The following is a 20549-nucleotide window of genomic DNA, read 5'->3' on the forward strand; positions in this document are numbered from 1 at the left end:
TTTTTTTGTTTTAAGTCAAATAGGATTACTGCAGTTATGTTTTCACTGTGCATATCAGGCCAAAAGGTATATTTAATATTACAATTGGCGCCTAAAAGAGCTTCTAGAGGGGTCTCAAGTATTTAGATTTCAGCAATTTGTTGTGTTTGGTTGTAGTCGCTAACCCTAGCAAATACAGGGCTCCAGTATTGGAGCCTGATCCAGTGTTGTTCTTTTAGCTTGTGAAACATTGGTGTATTTAAGTGTGCTGTACTGGTGCAGAGTTATCTAATCATTTCATTATCCACTACCTTTATGTCTGTGTTTAAAAAAAATAAGTCGATTCAGCACAGTTTTTTTGTATGGCATCAGTATTGACTGATACTAAACCTCAAATACCTGTATTGGAATCAGAAGTAGAAAGTGAATTGGTGCACCCCTATTAGCAAATAAACTCAATTTGTTAAACTAATCTAAAAGAGAAAATAATTTACATGGATGGAAGTCAAAAAAGCTTATGAAATATATGTAAACATCTTATTTTAACATATAAGTGGAATTATGCAGGTGAGGTGGGAATGCTGAGTTTAATAAGAGGAAATGTGTCTTCAGCTGAAATAATCTTTCTAAAACACATTTGCTCAAGGAGCAAACTAGAACATCATATTAGTTGATGAAAAACCATGGGGTTTCTGCAATCTGAGACTTTTGTGCTTCCAGGGGCAAATACAGAAAATGCATGGTCCCCATTCTAACCTTCCTAATGTTATCATTACATCTAATGGATCACAGATTAGAAAACTAATTAGTCCCAGTTAGACAGAGAAAATTGAATCCGCTAAATTAGTTTACCTTTGATGAGGAAGCAGTAACATCGCTACACCTGTCATTATTCAGCAGTCTCTCAGCAAAGTGCTCTGTAGTGCTTAATCAGGATTAAGAATTAACAGGTCTGATATTAGGATGTCACAATCCAAACAGATTCAAATGAGAAATAAATAGATTATGTTATAAACTCAATACTTTCCTGTCTACATATCTGGTGGGGTTTTTTTTTTATTGTTTTTGGCTGAAATGCCACTAGCTTTTCAAATAACGGATTATGAGAATGATTAATGCAGCAGTTCAGATGTGAACAAGCAGCAGCAGCAGCCTGTTTGTTCACCAGTACCTTCTGAGCATGAGTGTCTGTTCAGCAGGCAAAGCTTTCTGTTGCCTCGTTTAAATAGCAAGTTTGTGATATTCCCAGTTTATGGTGCCTCTGGCTGCTCGTAAATCACACACTGAGTCATCCACCTCCGCCAATTGATACGTTTTCATTAATGAAGCAGGACCAAAAGAGGTTTGGTGGGGAACTCAGCTGGCTCAATGCGCAGCTCTACGAGTAAAACGTGTTGAAAGTTTGGTCACATGATCACCTTGTGGCCTTTTGTGAGCTTAAAATCGGGACCTTTCAGAAACAATGTAAGCTGCTAATGTCCCAGTTTTTCTGTCCAAAACCATCTTTGATCCCTTTGCTTAAAATGAACAAAAATGAATAACTGATCAATTATCTGGTTAATTGTAATTACCAAAATGTTATAAAGTAAAGGCATTTGTGTTGAAGGATTACGTAATCTTCCACAGACGCAAAACTCAGTCGTAAATTTAGTTTGAGAGTCTGTTTAAAATCTTGTGTTGGCGATTGTTCTGTTCTGGCAATTATAGAAGTAAGGTATTTCATACATAAATATAAAATTAATTGCAGAAAAACACGCTGACCTGTGCTCTCCCGCTCTGTGGAAACAAGGCATACATTTCATAAAGACTAACTGGTACTTTCTCCCCTGATATTTATGCCAGCAGCAATGAAATAATTCTTATTTTTAGTGGAGAAATTCTTTATTATGTTTCCTTGATCAATTATCATATTGTGGGACTTCTGGTCATTAGCAGCTCAGATTTGAAGATGCTAATTTGAAATGTGTTCAAATCTATACAAGCCAAAACCACCAGTTATTACACAAGTTTTAAAGTAGAAAAATGAGGCACAAAAATGAGAAAAATGTGCACAAATGTAGATGAACTTTGTAAAAGTACAGCTAATTATTCACAATTAGTTTATCATCAGCAGTTATGTTTTTCCTCATGCTGTGTTTTTCCTCACTGGATTCACCTTTTTCTGTTTCAGAGTCAGCTCTGAAGTTTGGCAGTACATCCTACCTGAAGTATCTCCACAGGATGGATGAGGACAGCCAGGATTTCAGACTCTCGCTGAGGTTTAATACTTTCCAGGAGCAAGGCCTCATCATGACCTCTAGAGGTGCAAACGACTGGGGGGCTTTACAGGTATTTATCCTTACGTGGTTTATAACTGAACGTCAAAAAACAGGACTTACTTTTCATATTTTTGTGAATTTTCTAGTGTTATTATGAAGTAATTGAATCTAGAATCCTATCATCACTTCAGCAGCTTTTAAAGATAAGACATAGAGTGGTATTTCAGAATAAAGTGTTTGCTTGGGTTCCCAACAACTTCTGTTCATTTTTCTAAGCACCAACATTCATGTTAAACTGTTAAAAGTGTCAGTCATGGAATTATAAGTAACATGTCAATGTTTATTATTGCTGCAAGAGACGTCCACTTCAGTTTGAAAATGTCACAACAGCAGAATAAGACAAAATAAAAAGAAACACTCTGGAAGCAATATAATTACAGTGAAAGGAGGCAGAGGCTCATTATTTGCATTCATTTGAAATGTATTTGTTGTGCTCTCCCCTGAGCTGGGGGGTAATTTATTCTGCTCTTCCAGTTTTGCCACCGCAGAGAGATTAAATCTCTTCCTAATTTTCAGATGCTGTTAGTGTAATGTTGTTGTTTGACACTAATTTACGGGCCGGAAGATAAAATCGAGCAGCTGCTGATTTAATCAAAGGGAGTTCTCCATAGGGAACACAGACAGTAAGGGGGGATTGCTTGATTTCAAATTTTTTTGAGCCCAGAATCCCAAATACTTGACTTCAGCTTCTCATATTCTGGCCTAATTTCATATTTTCTTATTATATAAGTTCACAGTTCACAGTTATAAGTTCAATTCTGAAATATTTTATATGTAACCTGTTTATCCTCTTGAGAGTTTATTCAAGTATTGCACCACATCCAGCTATAACAACCTGATTTAAAGGAGCATTTACAGTTAAGAAAAACTTTTTTCTTTTAATATAAAAGAAACCAGGTTGAGACATTTCTGTGCCTCAAGACTTTAAAACAAAGCTGTTGTCAAGAGTTTCTTTCTGCTCCTCTTCCAGTTAAACATGAAGATCATTACAGTTGTAATTAAATATTTACATCCAATATCTGAAAAAACAAACTTTTTTTTCTATCCCACTTTCTCACATTAATTCAGATTGAACTTTCTTTTGTTGTACCAGTTGGGAATTCAAAACCTATTTCTAGTTGCTAAAGAAAAAAAAACATCTTGGACTTGCTTTTCAACCTTCTTCAGACTCAGAAGGCCTGTTTATTTAGTAGAATGGCTTTTTAAGAGGTATGACTTGGGGCAACCGTTTTGAGTTTTCTTCCAAAGGTTTCACACAATAGTTTGTTGGAGTTTTGGTTAATTCCTCCTGGCAGAACTGATGTCAGGTTTGTTCTCAAACTTTTTCAGCTCTTCCCACAAGGCTTTGAAAATCCCAACCAGTGTGGATATGGAAAGGTTTAGTCTGTTTTAATGTCAATCAGAAGGAAGCAAAAGGTCATGTACCTTTTCATGTAGGAGAAAAGGTACAATATCTAACTCTTTTTCACTTTTAATTTCTATATTTGTGAAAGGACTTTTTTTAGAATATCTTTTAAGTACCAAACTAAACTTATGTCCAGCTCCACATTACTTTATGATGTCAGCGATTCTGGTGTAGGAGCTCATTGGTCCCATTTGGCCCCTTTTTCCTTTAAATTCCCACTGAGAGAACCGACTGTGTTTTGGGAGTCCCAACAAAAACTTTACTGTCATCAAGATTTATTAATATGTTTTTGTGGCACAGTGAAGGGAAGGGAAGATTCATTTTTGTGCTCTAGTGCAAAGTCTTTTGTACAAAACTAAACGGGCAGAGTGAAGGAGAATAATGAGTTGTTGTGTTCTTTAAGAAACATGTTTCCATAAATGGATAAAATGCATTTTTTAAAGTCCCTGAAGTTCTATAAGGTATTTTCTTGTGTAGATTTTTTTTTATTGGCAAGATATCTCTCAGGCTCTTGAGGCTCTCTGGCTGAATATGTTTTATTCTGATTCCTGGAAGTCTTTACAAGCCAGAGTTTTTAACCAAGGTGAGGAACTCATGCTCGACTTCTCTCACTACCTTGGACTTGAGTGTGTGGGTTTAAGTTAACTTTAAAACTTAAGTTTCACTGCTGCTGAATTGTTTTATTTAATCCCACAGTTTACTCTAGAGTAATTCGGCACCTTTGAAAGGAAAAGTGGGGCGGCTTCAATCAAAAGCAGCAGCAGTAAACTGTGAAGAACAAGTGAAGGTGACTTGTCACTTTAGACCTGACAGCAGAGCAGTTAGCACACTCGACAGTGAACAAGGCGGTGGATATGTGCTGATGTGGAGTCAGTGGACCAACACTCACTCACTGCTGCTATACAAGCTGGCTTGTTTTATTTCAGGCATTTATGTTGACGAGTGAGCAGGAAGAGTTTCTTGCTCAAGCACTTGTGACATTTAAAGAAGTGACTTGATTATCAAAACTAGAATCATGGAAAGCACTGAAAGCCTCAGTTGCCTTCGTTAAGATCAGCATTCAATCACCATTCAAGAAAAAGAAAGAGAGTGAAAATAGCTAGAGTATGAGAGTTTCAAGGCTTAACCTACTTACTAACCAAAAAAAGTGCATAAGCTCACATTAAATTTACCAATTAAACATCTTATTGAGCTCCTTCTTAATGAGGGGACTGACAAAGATAACTGGAACCTTTGTGTTCTGTTAAATCTGATGTAAAACTAACTGAATTTCAAAGAAAGAACCTTGTGATTGTAATCAAACATGTTGGTGGTAGTGTGATGGTCTGCAAGCATTGCAGCTTGCAGTAATTATTAAAAATAATAATTCTGATCTCTACCAAAGAATCTGAAAAGAGAAGGTCCAGCCATCAGTTTGTGGTCTTGCTGCTGAGCAAAGTATGAAATAATCTGGATAGTTCAGTGGAACAACATGAAGGTTTTGGACAATCCTGTTTTTTAAGTCTGGATTTTATTTGGACTGAGTTGCTGTTTTATGACTTTTAACAGGTCATGCATGCTCAATGCCCCTGAAATAAAAAAAAAAAAGACAATGCGCTAAATTTCCTCCACCGTGACGAAAAAGAATCATTGTGAGATATCGCTGATTCTAAATGACAGCTGTTCTCATTAAGGTGTCATCAACTTAAATTATTAATTTTTATAATCCTTCAAGCTATCTCTGTCCAATAGTAAAATGAGTTTCATAATCTGAGAAACTTCATTTAGGGATGCAGGTTCATAAAAATGTAGGAAGACACCGATATCCTATATTAATACTGCTGTTATGGATGACAGGGGTATTTACGATATTAAATATATTTTTGACATTGTAAAAAAATAACCACAGCACTGACATTGCTTTTCTGCTTCAAGTAAACGCGCTGCATCACTGTCACCATCATATGAACAAACAAATATGACCAACCATCTCCCATCCACCCACAGAAACAAACAGAAACAAGATGGAAATAAATATTGGTTGTTGATATCGGCCCAGTTTTAGTTATTGGACCAATACCGACCTTAATGCTGATATATAATGCACACCTTATTTAAATATAATAAAAAAGCAAAAACTGGACAAATATGTCAGTGGGAAAATATTTTTTGAGCACTCTGCGGTACCTCTGCTTGTGCGCATAACCATCATTCTGAAAACATAAGCGTTGCTGCTGTGCCGGCCTGGTAAATTTTACCCTGCAGCATTAAAGCGGCTTGCAGGAGCCTTGCAGCATTTGTGACTGTGATTTATGAAGAGCTGGAGAACTTTAGTCCCAGTAGAGTTTGGCTTTATAGGCTACACATGTTAGATGGGCTCTTCTGTTATAGTAAGATCCCTGATGCATCAAACTGCTCTCTCTATTTAATTATTTCGTCACAAATAAGTTGTACTCAGCTTGTGCAATAGATTAAAAGGGAACTCACACATATTTAAGCTGTCCCTCAGTCAGAACATCTTCCTTTGGTTAGCTAAATATAGAGCAATCCTCATTTTCCTCCTTATTCATCCATGTGAGGGATTCTGCAGGTTCAGCTCAGGAAATCTATTACTGTTTTGGATATGAAACGAACTGTATTTTGGTCACTGAAGGCAAAATAGCATCACTCTGCATAAAGGTATGAGAAAGATCTAAAAAAAACAGATATTGGGATAATTAATGTTTTGAGAGTCGGTTGCATTGGTGTCAATAATGCATCACAGTCTTCTCTCGTGTATGATAGCATTTTTCAAATACAGAAGATGTGGAAAATGATTCTGTTGCATAAAGAAAACATGAACAGATAAAAGGAGGTGGAAAAGCTGCTGGCTAGTTATTTCTTGAGCGCGCTGAGCGTGCAGAAACGTTAAGAGGCCACGGTTTATGGAGATAAAATGCTGAGCATATTTGTTTGACTCTAGGTGCAGTGTGTCAAGTAGAGGGGAGTTGAGCAGCGCATCAGCAAAAGATTATTTTTGTAACACAAAAGACTACTCAAAAAAGACAGAAACATGAGTCACTGCTTAGTTGTTTTTAAGAGTTTCCCCAAATTGCATCTGAAGAGTAGAAAGTGTTCTAAAGTTGGGTAAATATGAAAACACATTGTTTAAGCGTTTTCTATTTTATTTTATTTGCAAATGTTACATATTTTTAAGTAAGTAGATGTTTTTGACATTTTTTAAAATCAGAGATGTTTGCTCATTATAGTCTACTGTCATTGCTGCACATGGCACAGTTAGTAGCCCTGTTTCCTGGCAGAAGGAAGGTCCTGGTTGTTTATCCTGTGTGTCTTTTTGTCTTTTATTGGACAGACGACCTGTTGAGGGTGTGTGTTGGCAGCTTTTGCCACCCAAGTTGGAACTAACAGTTATTACGTTTAGGACATGATTATTTATTTTACAAATAGCCCGGTTGACCTGGATCTTTTCTTCTCTTAATAAATAAAATCACTGTTCAAAAATGTAATTGTATATTTACTCAAGTTATGTATTAAGTCAAGTTAAGTCAAGTGTATCTGTATGACACATTTGAGCAACAAGTCAGTCCAAAATGCTTTGTACAATAAAAAAACATAACATATTTATCAATTATGAAACAGCAATGAACTTCTTTGATTCATTCTCTGATTTAAGACATATTACATCATTAAACGACAGAAAATTAGCAGCTCTTGATAATCAAACTGTGCCTAAAACTCTGATTTACATTTTTTTATTCTTTATTAAATGTCATGAATTTCTGAAGCCTGAATTTTAATTATCCTATTTGTTTTTTTTGTTTTTTGTTTGTTTGTTTTACTTCCCCAGCTGACCAAAGGGGAACTCCACTTCAGATACAGATGTGGAAACAAATCCCCCGGCACACTGCTGGTCAGATCCCATCTGGTGTCGGACGGCCGCTGGCACAGCGTCCTGCTGGAGGTCAACTCCAGCTCTCTGAAACTGACTCTAGACCAGCAGCACCCAGCTTCCATCAGCCTGGCAGAGCCGTGCCGAATGATGCACTCCCATGGCGCTTTGCTGTTTGCTCCTCTACCTCAGGACTCCGCTCAAGATTTGGGCCTGGACCCACATCATTTCACTGGCTGTCTGGAGGGCCTGAAGCTCAATAAGGAACCAATTGTACAGGGTGATGCAGCAGAGTTGACAGGACCAGGAAGCAGGAGGGTGTACGGGGTGTATCAGTGCTGCAACAACTCAGGAGGCTGTAACAGTGAACCATGTAAGAATGGAGGCGTCTGCCAGGAGAACGCTGCTGGAGGTGAGTAAATGAACCTGGCTTTCCCTAAAATCACTTCCATGGTAAATATCACACACATAAGCTAAAAAGTTGTTTTGTTGTTTGTTTGTTTTTTTTTTGTTTGTTTTTTTTTTTTACCAAATATAGCTCTTCACTGATAGGACCACAGATAAAGAGTGAATAGCATGCACAGCATTTTGATAATTCCAAAAAGTGTGACATGCTTTTCAAAAAAAACACATTTTTCCAACTAAAAACTTAAACGAGTTTCTTAGATGTTTCAGTTTGTTGTCATGATTGTCGTGAGCCATGTTTCATTCCAAGTAGATTTAAATGCAACTTGCTGAACAACATTTGATCAGCATAATAACTCAATAAAGTAGTTATGTAAATCAGGTCAAATATATGATTGTTATCATGAGCTTTCAATATCCTCCTTTAAAATCAGTACATTCAGTCCATTAGAGGGTAAGGATGAGCATATGAGTTTAAAGATCACAGAGAGACAAAGTAGTGGAATACTTAAACATACAGAATGAGCAAATAATGATAGGGTTTCCCGTCTTTATACCATGATAATCAGCTGGATTATACGTCAAATCAGCAGATGGTAAGAGGGATGTTTTACTCTATGATCCATATGGTTCAGGAACACTATGACTCTTATCTACTCATTAAAAAATAAATTAGAAACAGTTCTCAAACATCAGAAACTGGATCATGGTCAGACCTGTAATAAAGATCAAAGAGCTCCCTAATTTGGAATATTTTTCAGGTCATTTTACTGCATATTTTATTCTAGTTTTTTAGACTTTGTACAAAATGTGAAGTCAATTGCTGTGGAGCACAATCCAGCAGCCATTAAATAGTTTTGCTTAAACAAGTTAGGGATGCTAAATTGTACAGTGCTATTGAAAGAATTAGACCTTTATAGATTTTTTAGATTTTTGCTTTTTGATTTAAATATTTCAGATCAGCAAGAAGACCTAGAATAAGGTAGAACAAAAATCATTTTTCAGTCATGTCACAGCATCTTAATTGGATAGAAGGCCAGAGTTTAATGAGGCCTCTCTAATACTTGTATTTATTTATTTATTATTTTTTTCTGGCTGCAGCTAGGTAAACAATTGCTTGTATGTTTTGGATTATTGTCCTGCTGCATAACATGAGTGCGATTGACTTTTATTTCACAAACTAACAGTCACACATTCCCCATCATTTTCATTAACAATAACTATTCTATGATTTATTTCAATGAAACTTCAGTGCCGTGTTAGTTTAGCAGGACACACACCTTCCAGGTAGTTTCATGTTTGTCTTGTGAGTTCACAGGATATTTTTCTAAAATATCTTGAAGATTATTGGGATATTTTTGTGAGATTCAGTAGTCTTTATATCCCTTTTGCAAGGAATTGCAAAAACTAATCTTAAATGAGATAAAGATTTTTATTTATTTTTTTTCTTGATAAATTAAATCATTATTTGAAAAGTGCTTTCTGTATTTACTCAACTTAACTTTGCTTTATATTAACATTGAAAGTAGCCACAGAGAAAGTCTGTCTTGCACCTCTATATGTTGTTCCAGGAGCATCAACAAATGAGCAGGAAACAAAATAACTACAAAACACAGATTTATACAGAGAAACTTTTATTTTTCCTGCATAGAAGTTTTATGATTCACACTTTTTTTATCTTTTAATGTTCGTTATTTATGAAGCCTATAAAATGTGTCTTGAAAAAACAATGTAAAAGGGTTTTGTGTCACATCTAAAAAAAGAAATTGTACTACAAAGGAGAATGTAATGCATAGCCCTATAACCTACAAGTCAGCAATGAGCAATAGACTTGGCTGCATTCATGTAAATTGCTAAACCACCACGTCTTCCCTTAGGTCTGTGTTGTCAAAATAAGTTATAGTGTACAAAAAGTTCTGCAGTCAAGCAATTGTGTGAACTTTGTAGTCCTTTTGGAAGACATCCTTCATGAAAGACGGCTGTGTTTAGAGCAGTTACGTTGTTTCTTTCCAAAAGATTTCATGTTTATTTTAAAATGAATGTGAAACCCTGGGTTCCCCAGCACATGTGCAGATGTGATTCTGTAGTTTAGCAGCTGTGCAGTGTCAACAGGCTGGAAAGAGCATGGATCTTCACACAGTCAGAGATATTGTCCTGTCAGCATAAGAGACTACTCCAATGTATTGCAATGTTGTGTGCAATACAACATATCTTTTTTTTGTGACGTTATCACTAATTAGGCAGATTATACTAATAAATTCGATCTCAGAAAGGTTGCATTTCTGACAGCCTGTTTCTAGCTGCTTGATTTATTCTTTATCCAAACAGCAGCTGATAAGCACAAGTGAACTTAGCATAAAAGGATCTTTTAAAAATTATTCCGATGAGCTTCACTGTGAAACTGTAGCATTACATCTAGTTTTTCTTATACAGCTTAGATATGAAACAGAACATAAAGTTGTTATTGATGCAGGTTTCTTTGCTTTAGAAAAAATATGTGAACAAAAACCCTGTACAGTTGTTATCAATAATCTTCCGCCCACAATAATATTTCTTTACTTAAGTTACTTTTAAAGGCTCATGACTACATTATATTTTATTGTTTTCTTTTACAATATGCAAATGGCCTCTGTGGACACTGGATGAAAGGTTACTGTTTTCTCAGGATTGTATTCACCATCGTGTCAACTCATCTTTTAGTCACGCTTCAGTTACTAAAGCAGAGCTGCAGTAAGAAACAACCACTATCTTAAACTGTGTTTATTTCCCTAAAGATGCCTCGAGGTAAGGGCAATGCCGTCAGACAGATGTTAAACACAATGCAGACTTCAAGGTTTGTTTTGTTTTACTGCAGCTTTCTTTGCGTAAAACAGCTGGGAAGAAAATAAAAGACAGATTAGATTGTTGTCAATGTTTCCCTACTTCAGGCCATTTTTAGGTCATGGTTATGAAAACAACACAAGTTACCAAGTGGCTGCTAAATACTTCAAAATGATATAATGGCAGGTAATGGGATCATACGGTTGCCTCGCAGGAAGGTCTCCAGATAGCCTGGTGGCCTGTACATGTAGTGGCTCACTCCTCATGCAAAGATTGCTGAGGAAAGTCCAGAATAGATGAGCATAATGACAGGAAATTATGAAAATTCAGCATTTTTAAATATTACACTGATGACTACAGGTGCAATAAAAATGCATTCTCATCCCTTCTCTCCCACATGCTAAAGTATTAGTGGCATGAAGAGTCAACAATTATTCAATTCCATGCAGTCTTTTGCAATATTGATACTACATAAAGTAATTATCCGACACTGATATAACATTGGTGTACACTGATGAGACATAATAGTTTTAGCATGGTGGATTGTCACACCACCACAGAAAGAAACTGTGAAAAGACAGCAACATAACATTTTCTATATCACATTTCAAACTGCTCTTTTCAGTGGAAATGTCTTCCACAAAGACAGATTTGACTCATTGGTTTTGCTACCATTTTTACTTCAGTCAGTATTTTTGGGTCCTGAAGTTTCACTGGTTTTTCATAAGATTTCATGTTGTGTTTAGTTCACCCCTTCAATTTATAATTATGTGTTTAAAGTTTCTTTTGGTTTACCTAACTTACATAAGTTTCAAAGCATTAAAGATTTTCTTTCTAGTTTTCCTCTATTTTTTGTTGATTCTTCATGTATATAAAAAAAATACTTGATAATATTTTTATTCCTATTAATATTTGTAATTGAGAACATTTAGAACTCCTCATTTTAATGGCCAGTGACTTACTGTGTTTTCCCTTGTACATATCAAACACACTTCTGCGTTATCAGGCTGGATCACGTTGACCTTTGCTGTGATTAATTCCTGCCTGTTGGGGACGCTCGATGCGGCTTTGATCAGTCGCTCTTGTCTCAGTTGTCTAAGTGCATTTTATTTATTCTGCAGAGCCCCACTGCACATGTGCAGGAATTTTCCACGGCGACCGCTGTGAGCTGGCCGTCAATCCATGCATTTCGCAACCGTGTACCAACGGCAGGGTGTGCATACCAAAGGCTCCGGGTTACATATGTAACTGCTCTCTGGACAACACCGAAGCAAGGTAGACACACTTGTCACATTTTTTTTTTTATTTCTCTATTTGAAAACATTGCTTATTAGTACTGTTTTGATTTTACATAAGGGCTGGAAGATGCTTTAGAGTAAAAGCCAATCATTCAATCCCCACTAATCATCATTTAGACATGATTATGTTTGCAACCTCTCGGGAGGAGATTAAGATTAAAGCACACCAAGAAGACCTTGCTTTAGTCTATCCATTGTAAAACATATTACGAATAGTTGCAACTCAACAAATAAACAAGAGGAGCTGAAATAATAAAACCAATTACCACCAATCCCATCACTCCCAGATGAATTGTGGTCAGAGAGCATTCACACACAAAATTGTAATTACATACTCAGAGGTAATCGCCTGGGTCCAGCAAGGCCAAGAGAATAATGAAATAGAAAAAAGCCCACAAACCACATCATCAAGAACAGCTTCAAAGTTTGTCTTTTTATGTGTGTTCAAATCGGACTTCCAAATTTTGATGAACACACAAACAACATCCACTCATCACTAGATACTTGAATTCCTTTTGCATCACCAGCGGACGACAAGCAAAATTACTGATTCATTTGCATATTATTTCTTTCATTAAGACCGTCTGTGGAATTGCTTTGCGCCTCACGGTTATTGAGAGCAATCCACGTTGCAGGTAACGTTTCCACTGAACGAGTGAAAAATGACTGTGGGTTGTAATTGAGAGGTTTTTTTTGACTGTGAAGATGTTTTTATTCCACCCGGTACATGTCATAATAATAGTCACTCAGTCAGCAGCACATGAAGATAAATTACAGACAACAGATGTCCATCCATGTAAGGTCCGAAGGGACAAAAATCCTAGCTGTAACTGCGTCAAAACCCTGTTTATAAACCAAATTCTCTGCAGATAAACTGAATAAATGTTTTCTTTTTATTTAATTAAAGAGTTGCTTAGAAACAGTTTAGTGTATCACATCAAGTAAATTTACCATCTGGGAAATGTGTGTGTTAAACCAAGCACCAGGCTGTTTTATGCAAAATAACACGATAGGTTTATGTAGTAAGGCAGTAACACTCAGCAGTCAGAGCGCTGACAGTCCTTGGGGTGTATTTCTTGCCTGGACCAGGAAGATGAAGGGCTGCAGTAAAGCTTTTAGTGTCATTAGCCAAGGATAACCTTTACTCCCTGGCCAAGGTGCCAGTCTTTGTGCTGCTCTTTGCTTTAACATTCTTGTTCAGAGCCACACTGGCCCCTGGCTGTTGGATTTAATTAAAATATTTGAACAGTTTAAAGAGGAAAGACTTGGTTTTTGGCCACAAAGCTTGCAAAATACAAGAGTGTTACTATCAAGGGATTTTTTAAGTGTTTAATTCTAAAAGAGTAATTCCTTATTTAAAAACAGCCTTTGGGCTATTTCTTATTAGCAAACTAACAAATTAAAATAATTCTTGGTCCATTAACTTGCCTGCTATGTTTTTAACTATACTTCACAATAATAAAAAAAAAAAAAAACAGAACAGGGTTAGATATATTATTACGTTCATATTCTAAAAGAAAAAAAATCTTAATGTTGACGTGATTCAAATTTCTGCTATGAATACCCTATATAGCAAGAAAGTAAACTTGAGTTGCTCCAAATGTCTCTAACTGAATATCATGGAGAGTCAAACTGTAAGGACTATTTAAGGATTTGTGTATTTAGGTGCTGCATAAATCATAACGTTGCTTCAGTCTTCTAATCTGTGGTAAATTTAAATGCTTAAATTGAATACAACTGACCCTAAAAAAGTTCAGAAGCCTTTTTATTCCACTATGTAGAACAACAAGTACAGTAAACATGCTCCAGATTCATACAAACCTGTATTCCTCTCTCTGCTTTTTACTGAATCTATCTTCCTTTCATGGTTTAGATGCCACAACGAGGTTGAGGTCTGCCAGCCTAATTCCTGTCCTGGAGCTTATGACTGTAAAGTCACCGATGGTTTGATCTACTGTGCCCCGCTGCCAGTGGTCAGTTTTATGGAAACTGCACTTTGGAACCAATTATTGTAATTTCTCCTCCTCTGTAAGTCTGACTCATCCTCTCCCATCCTGTGTCAGGTATCTCAAGAGATTGGCTATTTGGAAATCATACAGATCTGTGCTGTTGTCCTGGGAATAGTCCTCCTAGTTGGAGTCTTTGTTTGCGTCAGGAGACGTTATGTTCAGAAGAAGAAGAGAAAACCTGTTTGTGTCCAGGACTCAAATGGGTGAGAATATTTTTTTTTTCCTTAGAAAGGTGTGGATTTATTTCATATTACACTTGCTTAAATAATTTAAGCAAGAAAAAAAATATGGGCATAAAAAGAAGCACATCCGTGACATGGTTGTTAATGAAAACCCCGTTCAAGTGCTTTGGGGAAGTGGTGCCACAAGATGATGCCCTGCAAAGCAACCCCATTAAATTAAATTAAAATACTATACAGTAATCATTTGAGAAAATTAATTTTTGATTTTCGTAAGATGTAAACTGAAATTTTGGAAATATATCACAGTGTAAGAGTTTCACTTTTTGAATCACATTACTGAACTTTTAGGAGAGGGATGTTCCTTTTTTTCCAAGCAAAGAGAAACTAAATCATAAAAAGTTCATCAAGTGAATTCTTGACCAGCATCAAACAAATACATGTTTAATCATCAGCACAGAACTACTTGCTAACAGTGTCAAACTAAAGCCACCTTTGTTCATCCCAACAGTTACTTCCAGCCCAGTCTGGCTAAGAGCCTGAAGGCAGAATGCCAAGACGTCAACTCCACCGAGATGAGCTCGCTGGTCAACGCCACCAACAACCTGGACCACCACACACCATTCAGATCCCTGAGGCCCCGCAGCCAAATTGGTTCCGCAGGAGGCGGATCCCCAAAGGCGCAGCGGCCGGTGGTGTGCAGCGTGGCCCCCAACCTTCCTGTCAGGCCGCCGTCAAGCTCCGACAATGACTCCATCAGGAAGGGCCACTGGGACATGGACTACGAAGGTGTGTAGCAGTTTGTTTTAAATATTCATGCAGATCAGCAGGCTTGGATGACAGGGCAACAAATCACGTTTTAACTTAGAGCAAATTCAGTCAGGGAATAAAAAGCTGTAAATAAATAGAAGAAATCATGGCACAATAAAATAAAATGGTAGGTCTATTCAATGTGGTCAGTATAGTATTAGAGTTCATTAACTTATAAGATTACCCATTTTTCTTTTGCTAAATGCTTTATGGTAATCATGTAAACAAAATGGTTTAATTTATTTAATAAAGAAGAGATTAAATTATTCTCTTAAAACCAAGATACGGCGACATTTCTTACTTTTAGTTCTTACACAAAGTAGAATTGAATTATCTTAACCATTTTGATTTAAAACGCTCAATCCTTCAAAAACAAAAATATCATTTGAAAATCTAAATTGCATCAGACCTGTAGAGGTTTGAGAGCTTTGAGCTGGTCAGTCAGGATCGCTATTTTTCAATATGTTGAGGTAAAAAAAAAAACAAAAAAAACTGCAGCAACAGTTATGGAAAACTTAAGATTCAGACATATTAACAGTATAAAAAAAACACTTGCTTGGAAACCAAGCAGGTGTTTGAGGAAAATGTCGACGTATGCTACAAGAGGTTATTTAGTGGAAATAACTAAAGTATGATTCAAGCACAGCTCTCCCTTCTCTTGTTTAAAAAAAGACAATTTCAAACTTGTGCTGCTGGCAGTATATTCTGGAGGAGCGCGCTGAAACTTTTCTTTATCCCAAAATATGTTGCTCCTGGTGACGGACTTGGCCTGCAGTGACTTCTGTAAAGCCTGTCCACATCAAAAAAGACAGAAATTCATATAAAAAGCTGAAGGTGTCTATGCTCAGGTTTCCAGCTGAATTGTAATAATGTTGAAGGAAGATGAGAAGGATTCTCCAGGTGCTTTTCTTAGAAGGTTTTTTGTTCAGCCTGCCTTTAGGTAAAATGTGGGGACTTCATGCTGAGTCCTCTTTAGATACATTCCCTCTCCCCGTTCTGCCTGTCAAAGCCAATCGTAGGAACTGTGCTTGAACAATTTAACATGCGTATTTTAGCCCCGATTTTGTCAAACCTATGTGGACCACATGCAATGACGTGTGTGGTTTTATAGTACAAATCTATTAATGATAGTAAGTGATAATTCAAAGTGTATCAGCTTTTAATTTATGGAGTGCTTCAAACAATAACGTCCTTCTACATCTCTTTGTTCATTTTGTTTGTCTTTGGCCTGGAGTAAGAATGTGAAACTAGAAGCTAAATAAATTTAGCCTCTGCTCTCTGTAGAAAGTGTTGCAAACAGTGTATTTGATTGTTTTGAGACAAAACGTGACGTTTTCCTTCTCTTGTCTCCAGTCTACCCAGCAGACCCAGACTATTACGGACGGCCAACAGTCCGGGAGTTCCCTCAGTTTGACATTGTGGAGGACACCTACTCCACCTCGACTGTGGACTCTCGAAGAAATTCCCGTTTTGGGGGCTTCCCATTCCCACTGGATCGCTGCGATCGTCGGGCACCGCTGCCTCCGTGTTACAGCAATCAGAACTTAGACGACTTTTTGGGTCCAGACGGTCTTCCTCTTCCCAGCTCTCAGTGCCCGAACGAGTACACTGCCATCAGCTACTATCCCACCCAGCACACGCGGAGCCTCGACAACGTCTCTTCGGGCTATAAAAGACTCAGCATGCGCTTAAGTGTGGCTATGCCTTCCTACGCTGAACAGTCCAGCCCGCCACCGGGCCCGAACCCCGCCCAGCCTCAAACACGACCCACGGGGCAAAACCACCACGGCTATGATGGATTGAGTATGGTGGAGAGTGATTATGGAAGCTGTGAAGAAGTCATGTTTTAGGACAAAATCTATCATTTCACGCAGACATCTCTATCTTTCCTGAAGATTATATTGCTTCATACATGAACTACTATCACACTTCCACTTTAAGGCAGCTTTGTGTACAAGTACACATCTTGGTTGGGGGTCCACTGCAGCTGAGCTCCTCAATCCAATCTCCTTTTCTTTCCACCCTGATGGACATCAAAGAAAGATTGCAAATGTCAGTTTAGGTGTCTCTGATTCATTTGACTTCAACAGGCAATGTTGTCTTCCCATGTCAGACCAGACTGAGGCAGTCCAAAGCTGCTCGATTACCTCTTCGGAAGTAGTTCAGCAGAAGTTCATCTTTTAATTCAAGAAAAACTGCTGAGCGCCATCCCTAGAAAATATGAACAGTGTTGCTGACTTGATCCTGCACTCTTTGGAAATAAAAAGGAGATAAAGTACTACTTTTTTTAACCAGCAGGAGAGACTCTGCCTCTCAACAGAAAAGACTGTTGGAAAAAATGCGTCGCTAAATATCAAGCATTTCATCAACATTTCTGATAAGACAGCCACTCTGTACAAAACTGATTCGTTAATGCCTGCTTCCTGTCCTGCACTGAACAAGTAGATCATGTTATACTTTAATCATAGGTGAATTTATGCTTCTGGTCATTTCCCAATTGCAAGGATACAAATAAAACAACTTTAAATGTGTTAAACAAGACATTCAGAACTTGAAATGCAGGATGAGCATTTCAATGTTTGTTTACTCATGTTCACATCTCTTCCGATGGGGGCTGGATCCTCATTTAAACGAGTGATTTGGTGATGTTATTTGTGATGTCGTATTTCTAAATGTGTTCCACTGTCCTCAGTGTTGGGACGATTCAGTAGCTTTAGTGTCTCTGAACATTTCCTCCTGGATTTTAATGAGTGCAGAATGGATTTCGGTTCAAAGTTTTGAATTACCCACTGCTCAGCAATGTTTCTACCCTTGATGTTACAGGAACGCTTAATGTGGAAGTTTTGCAGCAGCAAAGAAACTCCTGGTCAGCCATTTTTAATGTTGGAAAATACAACACTCTGATTAATGAAATTCCTGTTTCGGTCAAAAACTACTTTTGCTGCATGCAGCACATTTTTTAAGTAGATATGTAAAGTTAATGTTACTAGCAGCAAACAGTATTCTTCAGTTTTTCTTTTTTTTTAATTGCAACATTTAATATTTAATCTAAATTGCAATAACATGAACTGATTGTTCTAAAGTAAAAATTCCAATTTCCAAGATGCACACTACCGTTAAAAACGTTTACATATTTTAAAAAGTTATAGCCATTCCAAAAGAGAGAAATTTGAAGTCATTTCAGTGACTCTGAACAAATAAAATGTTCTCCTTAGCTAAAACCTACCCTATTGTAAATGACTCAGAGTTATTGTCTGCCCACTTCTGCTATTATTCTGAAGAACTCTCTTCATGAAGTGTAATAAATACGCACAGCTAACTTCTATTGTTTATTCACAAAGGAAAGCTTCTTGCATAACATACAAGTAGGCAGTAAGTTTTAAGAAAATACGCACATAAAGGAGGAAGATATTCAAGTTAATGAATATTTGATTCTATCAAATCTGTGCACAATAACTGATGATAGCACATCAATGTTTCTGAGTTTTAACTGAAATCTCACTTTCTTTCCAAATTTATGATTCAACAAGGGTAATCTGATGGATTCTTGGGTAATTTCTTCTTTGTAAAATGTTGGACTAATCAAAATGCATGTGTTTAAATTAACTGACCCTTCCGGCTTACTTTTATTGTATTGAACAGCTGAATAAAATTCTACAGCCTTCTAACTTGCTGTTATAGGTGTCGCTATAGACATTGCTATGAATTTTAAACACAAAGAAGAACTTGATCTTGTTACAAAGCCAAAACACTCATTTATGCACATTTCAGGTACCAAATTTTGAATCATTATTCTCCTCTAACAGTCAGTTTTCTACAACATGAATTTCCGGTCCTGTTCACATTTTAACATGGTCACACTGGATGATGTGCATCCTATTTTTCACTGGTAGTTTAGTTGAATAAATTCAGTTAAGAGCAACTAACGAAGCAACTACTGACGTGTACATTTAATACAAATTTTGTGTTATGCAGGAAGCAAATTGCTTGAATGTGTGTTACATATGTTCTTTTTTAATTCATTTACAAAGTTTATTTTTGTATTAATGTGGGCATCCCCATGTTTCTGTTATTTCTCTGTGAGAGATTTTATTAAAATGTGCTTTACTTCTTTTTTGTTTCCAAAGGTGAATAAAAAGACAACTTCTAGAAACTACGATATCAACTTCAAGTTGTTTTTAATCCCACAAAGTCAGCACACAACCTATGAATATGGAAGTTAAGGAGAATTTTTTGAAACTATGCTCCAATGAGAGCAAAACCAAGCCAGTCTAAAATGCAAGTCTTTCAAACAAAGTATCAGTACTCGCCACAAACTTAGCCAACAAAAAAAGGTTGGCTCTGAAACTAGATTAAAAGTCATCCATGAATGTATTAATGCTGACCAAAAGCAAATAGCTTGGAGTCCTAATTGGTTTAGTTTCTCTCTGGTTTATTTTTTCATCAAAGGCCATTCCAGCACACATGATTGTGATATTAATCTTAAGACAACAAAGAACAATTTCTGCTCATTTATTTCTTTGTTAGAAACAAATTCAGCAATCCGGGTGCCTCCTCTCTGGTAAATTTAATCACTTATGAGTCTTGCAGGAGGTGGATGTTAATTTCTAATTTCAACAAAAAATACTCACCTGAGAAATAATAATACATTCACATTAATCTTGTATTTCTGTGAAGCTGAATATCATTCAATTATTTCATATTCTTTTAATTATTCAATGTAAACATTGTTTTCAATTTGGACATATTGGAAGGGAAAAATCAGCAGTAACACATTACTTAGGATCCAAACTTTATGCAAATATATAGTCTGAAGCAGCTCTTCATCGCTTTCATCAAATAAAAAAAAGTTCTGGAGGTTTTCAGGGAATAATAACCATACCCACAGGCATAGTTTGTGTTTACTGACTAAATAATAAAGCATTACTTAAAGATGTTAATAAATGTCACTTGAAGACTTGCTGCAAAAATCTTGAGAACAATATTTAAACAACACAAAGCGGCAAACTAAGTCCATTTAAAAACAGCATCTCACCAAAGTGCTTCACAATTACACCATCAATTATAAAATATCAAACATAATAAAACTGTAAGGAAAATAAATAAAACACAGAGGAGTTAAGATTTCAAAGAACTATATAGCGTCTCATATTCAATCAGTTAAAAGCCAGGGGAACAAGATGTGTTTTTAAAAGACATTTAAATGACTTTGTGCTCTGAGCCGTACTGAAAGGAGAGGTGAGGCGTTCCACAGTCTGGGCCGTGAGAGCAAAGGCTCGATCACCTCCACGTTTTAACTTTGATCTCAGAAACTTCCTGTTTGACCAGAGTGCTCTCACAGGTGATTGGATGTTGAGGAGATCTTGCATGTTATTATAAAGATTCCTGTTTTTATAAAGCTGCAACGACTGTGAAAACCCTTAAAAACACCTGTGAGCCTGCACAGCTGTCTGCCGGT

The 20549-nt window shown here is 36.8% G+C and overlaps 1 protein-coding gene across 1 annotated transcript in view; it reads left to right on the plus strand.

The window, feature by feature from the left end:
• Window positions 1-19247, plus strand: part of fat2 (FAT atypical cadherin 2) — a 94236-nt gene extending 74989 nt beyond the window's left edge. Inside the window, exons 23-29 of the mRNA XM_014997806.2 lie at window positions 2150-2307; window positions 7529-7982; window positions 11917-12070; window positions 13967-14066; window positions 14157-14305; window positions 14793-15070; window positions 16445-19247. Coding sequence (XP_014853292.2) covers window positions 2150-2307; window positions 7529-7982; window positions 11917-12070; window positions 13967-14066; window positions 14157-14305; window positions 14793-15070; window positions 16445-16941 — 1790 coding nt within the window. The 3' untranslated portion in view covers window positions 16942-19247. The remainder of the gene's footprint in view (window positions 1-2149; window positions 2308-7528; window positions 7983-11916; window positions 12071-13966; window positions 14067-14156; window positions 14306-14792; window positions 15071-16444) is intronic.
• The last annotated feature ends 1302 nt before the right edge of the window (window positions 19248-20549 follow it).

This window comes from Poecilia mexicana, unplaced genomic scaffold, assembly GCF_051168715.1.
Source record: "Poecilia mexicana isolate PSO_F unplaced genomic scaffold, ASM5116871v1 scaffold_10, whole genome shotgun sequence".
Classification (NCBI taxonomy): domain Eukaryota; kingdom Metazoa; phylum Chordata; class Actinopteri; order Cyprinodontiformes; family Poeciliidae; genus Poecilia; species Poecilia mexicana.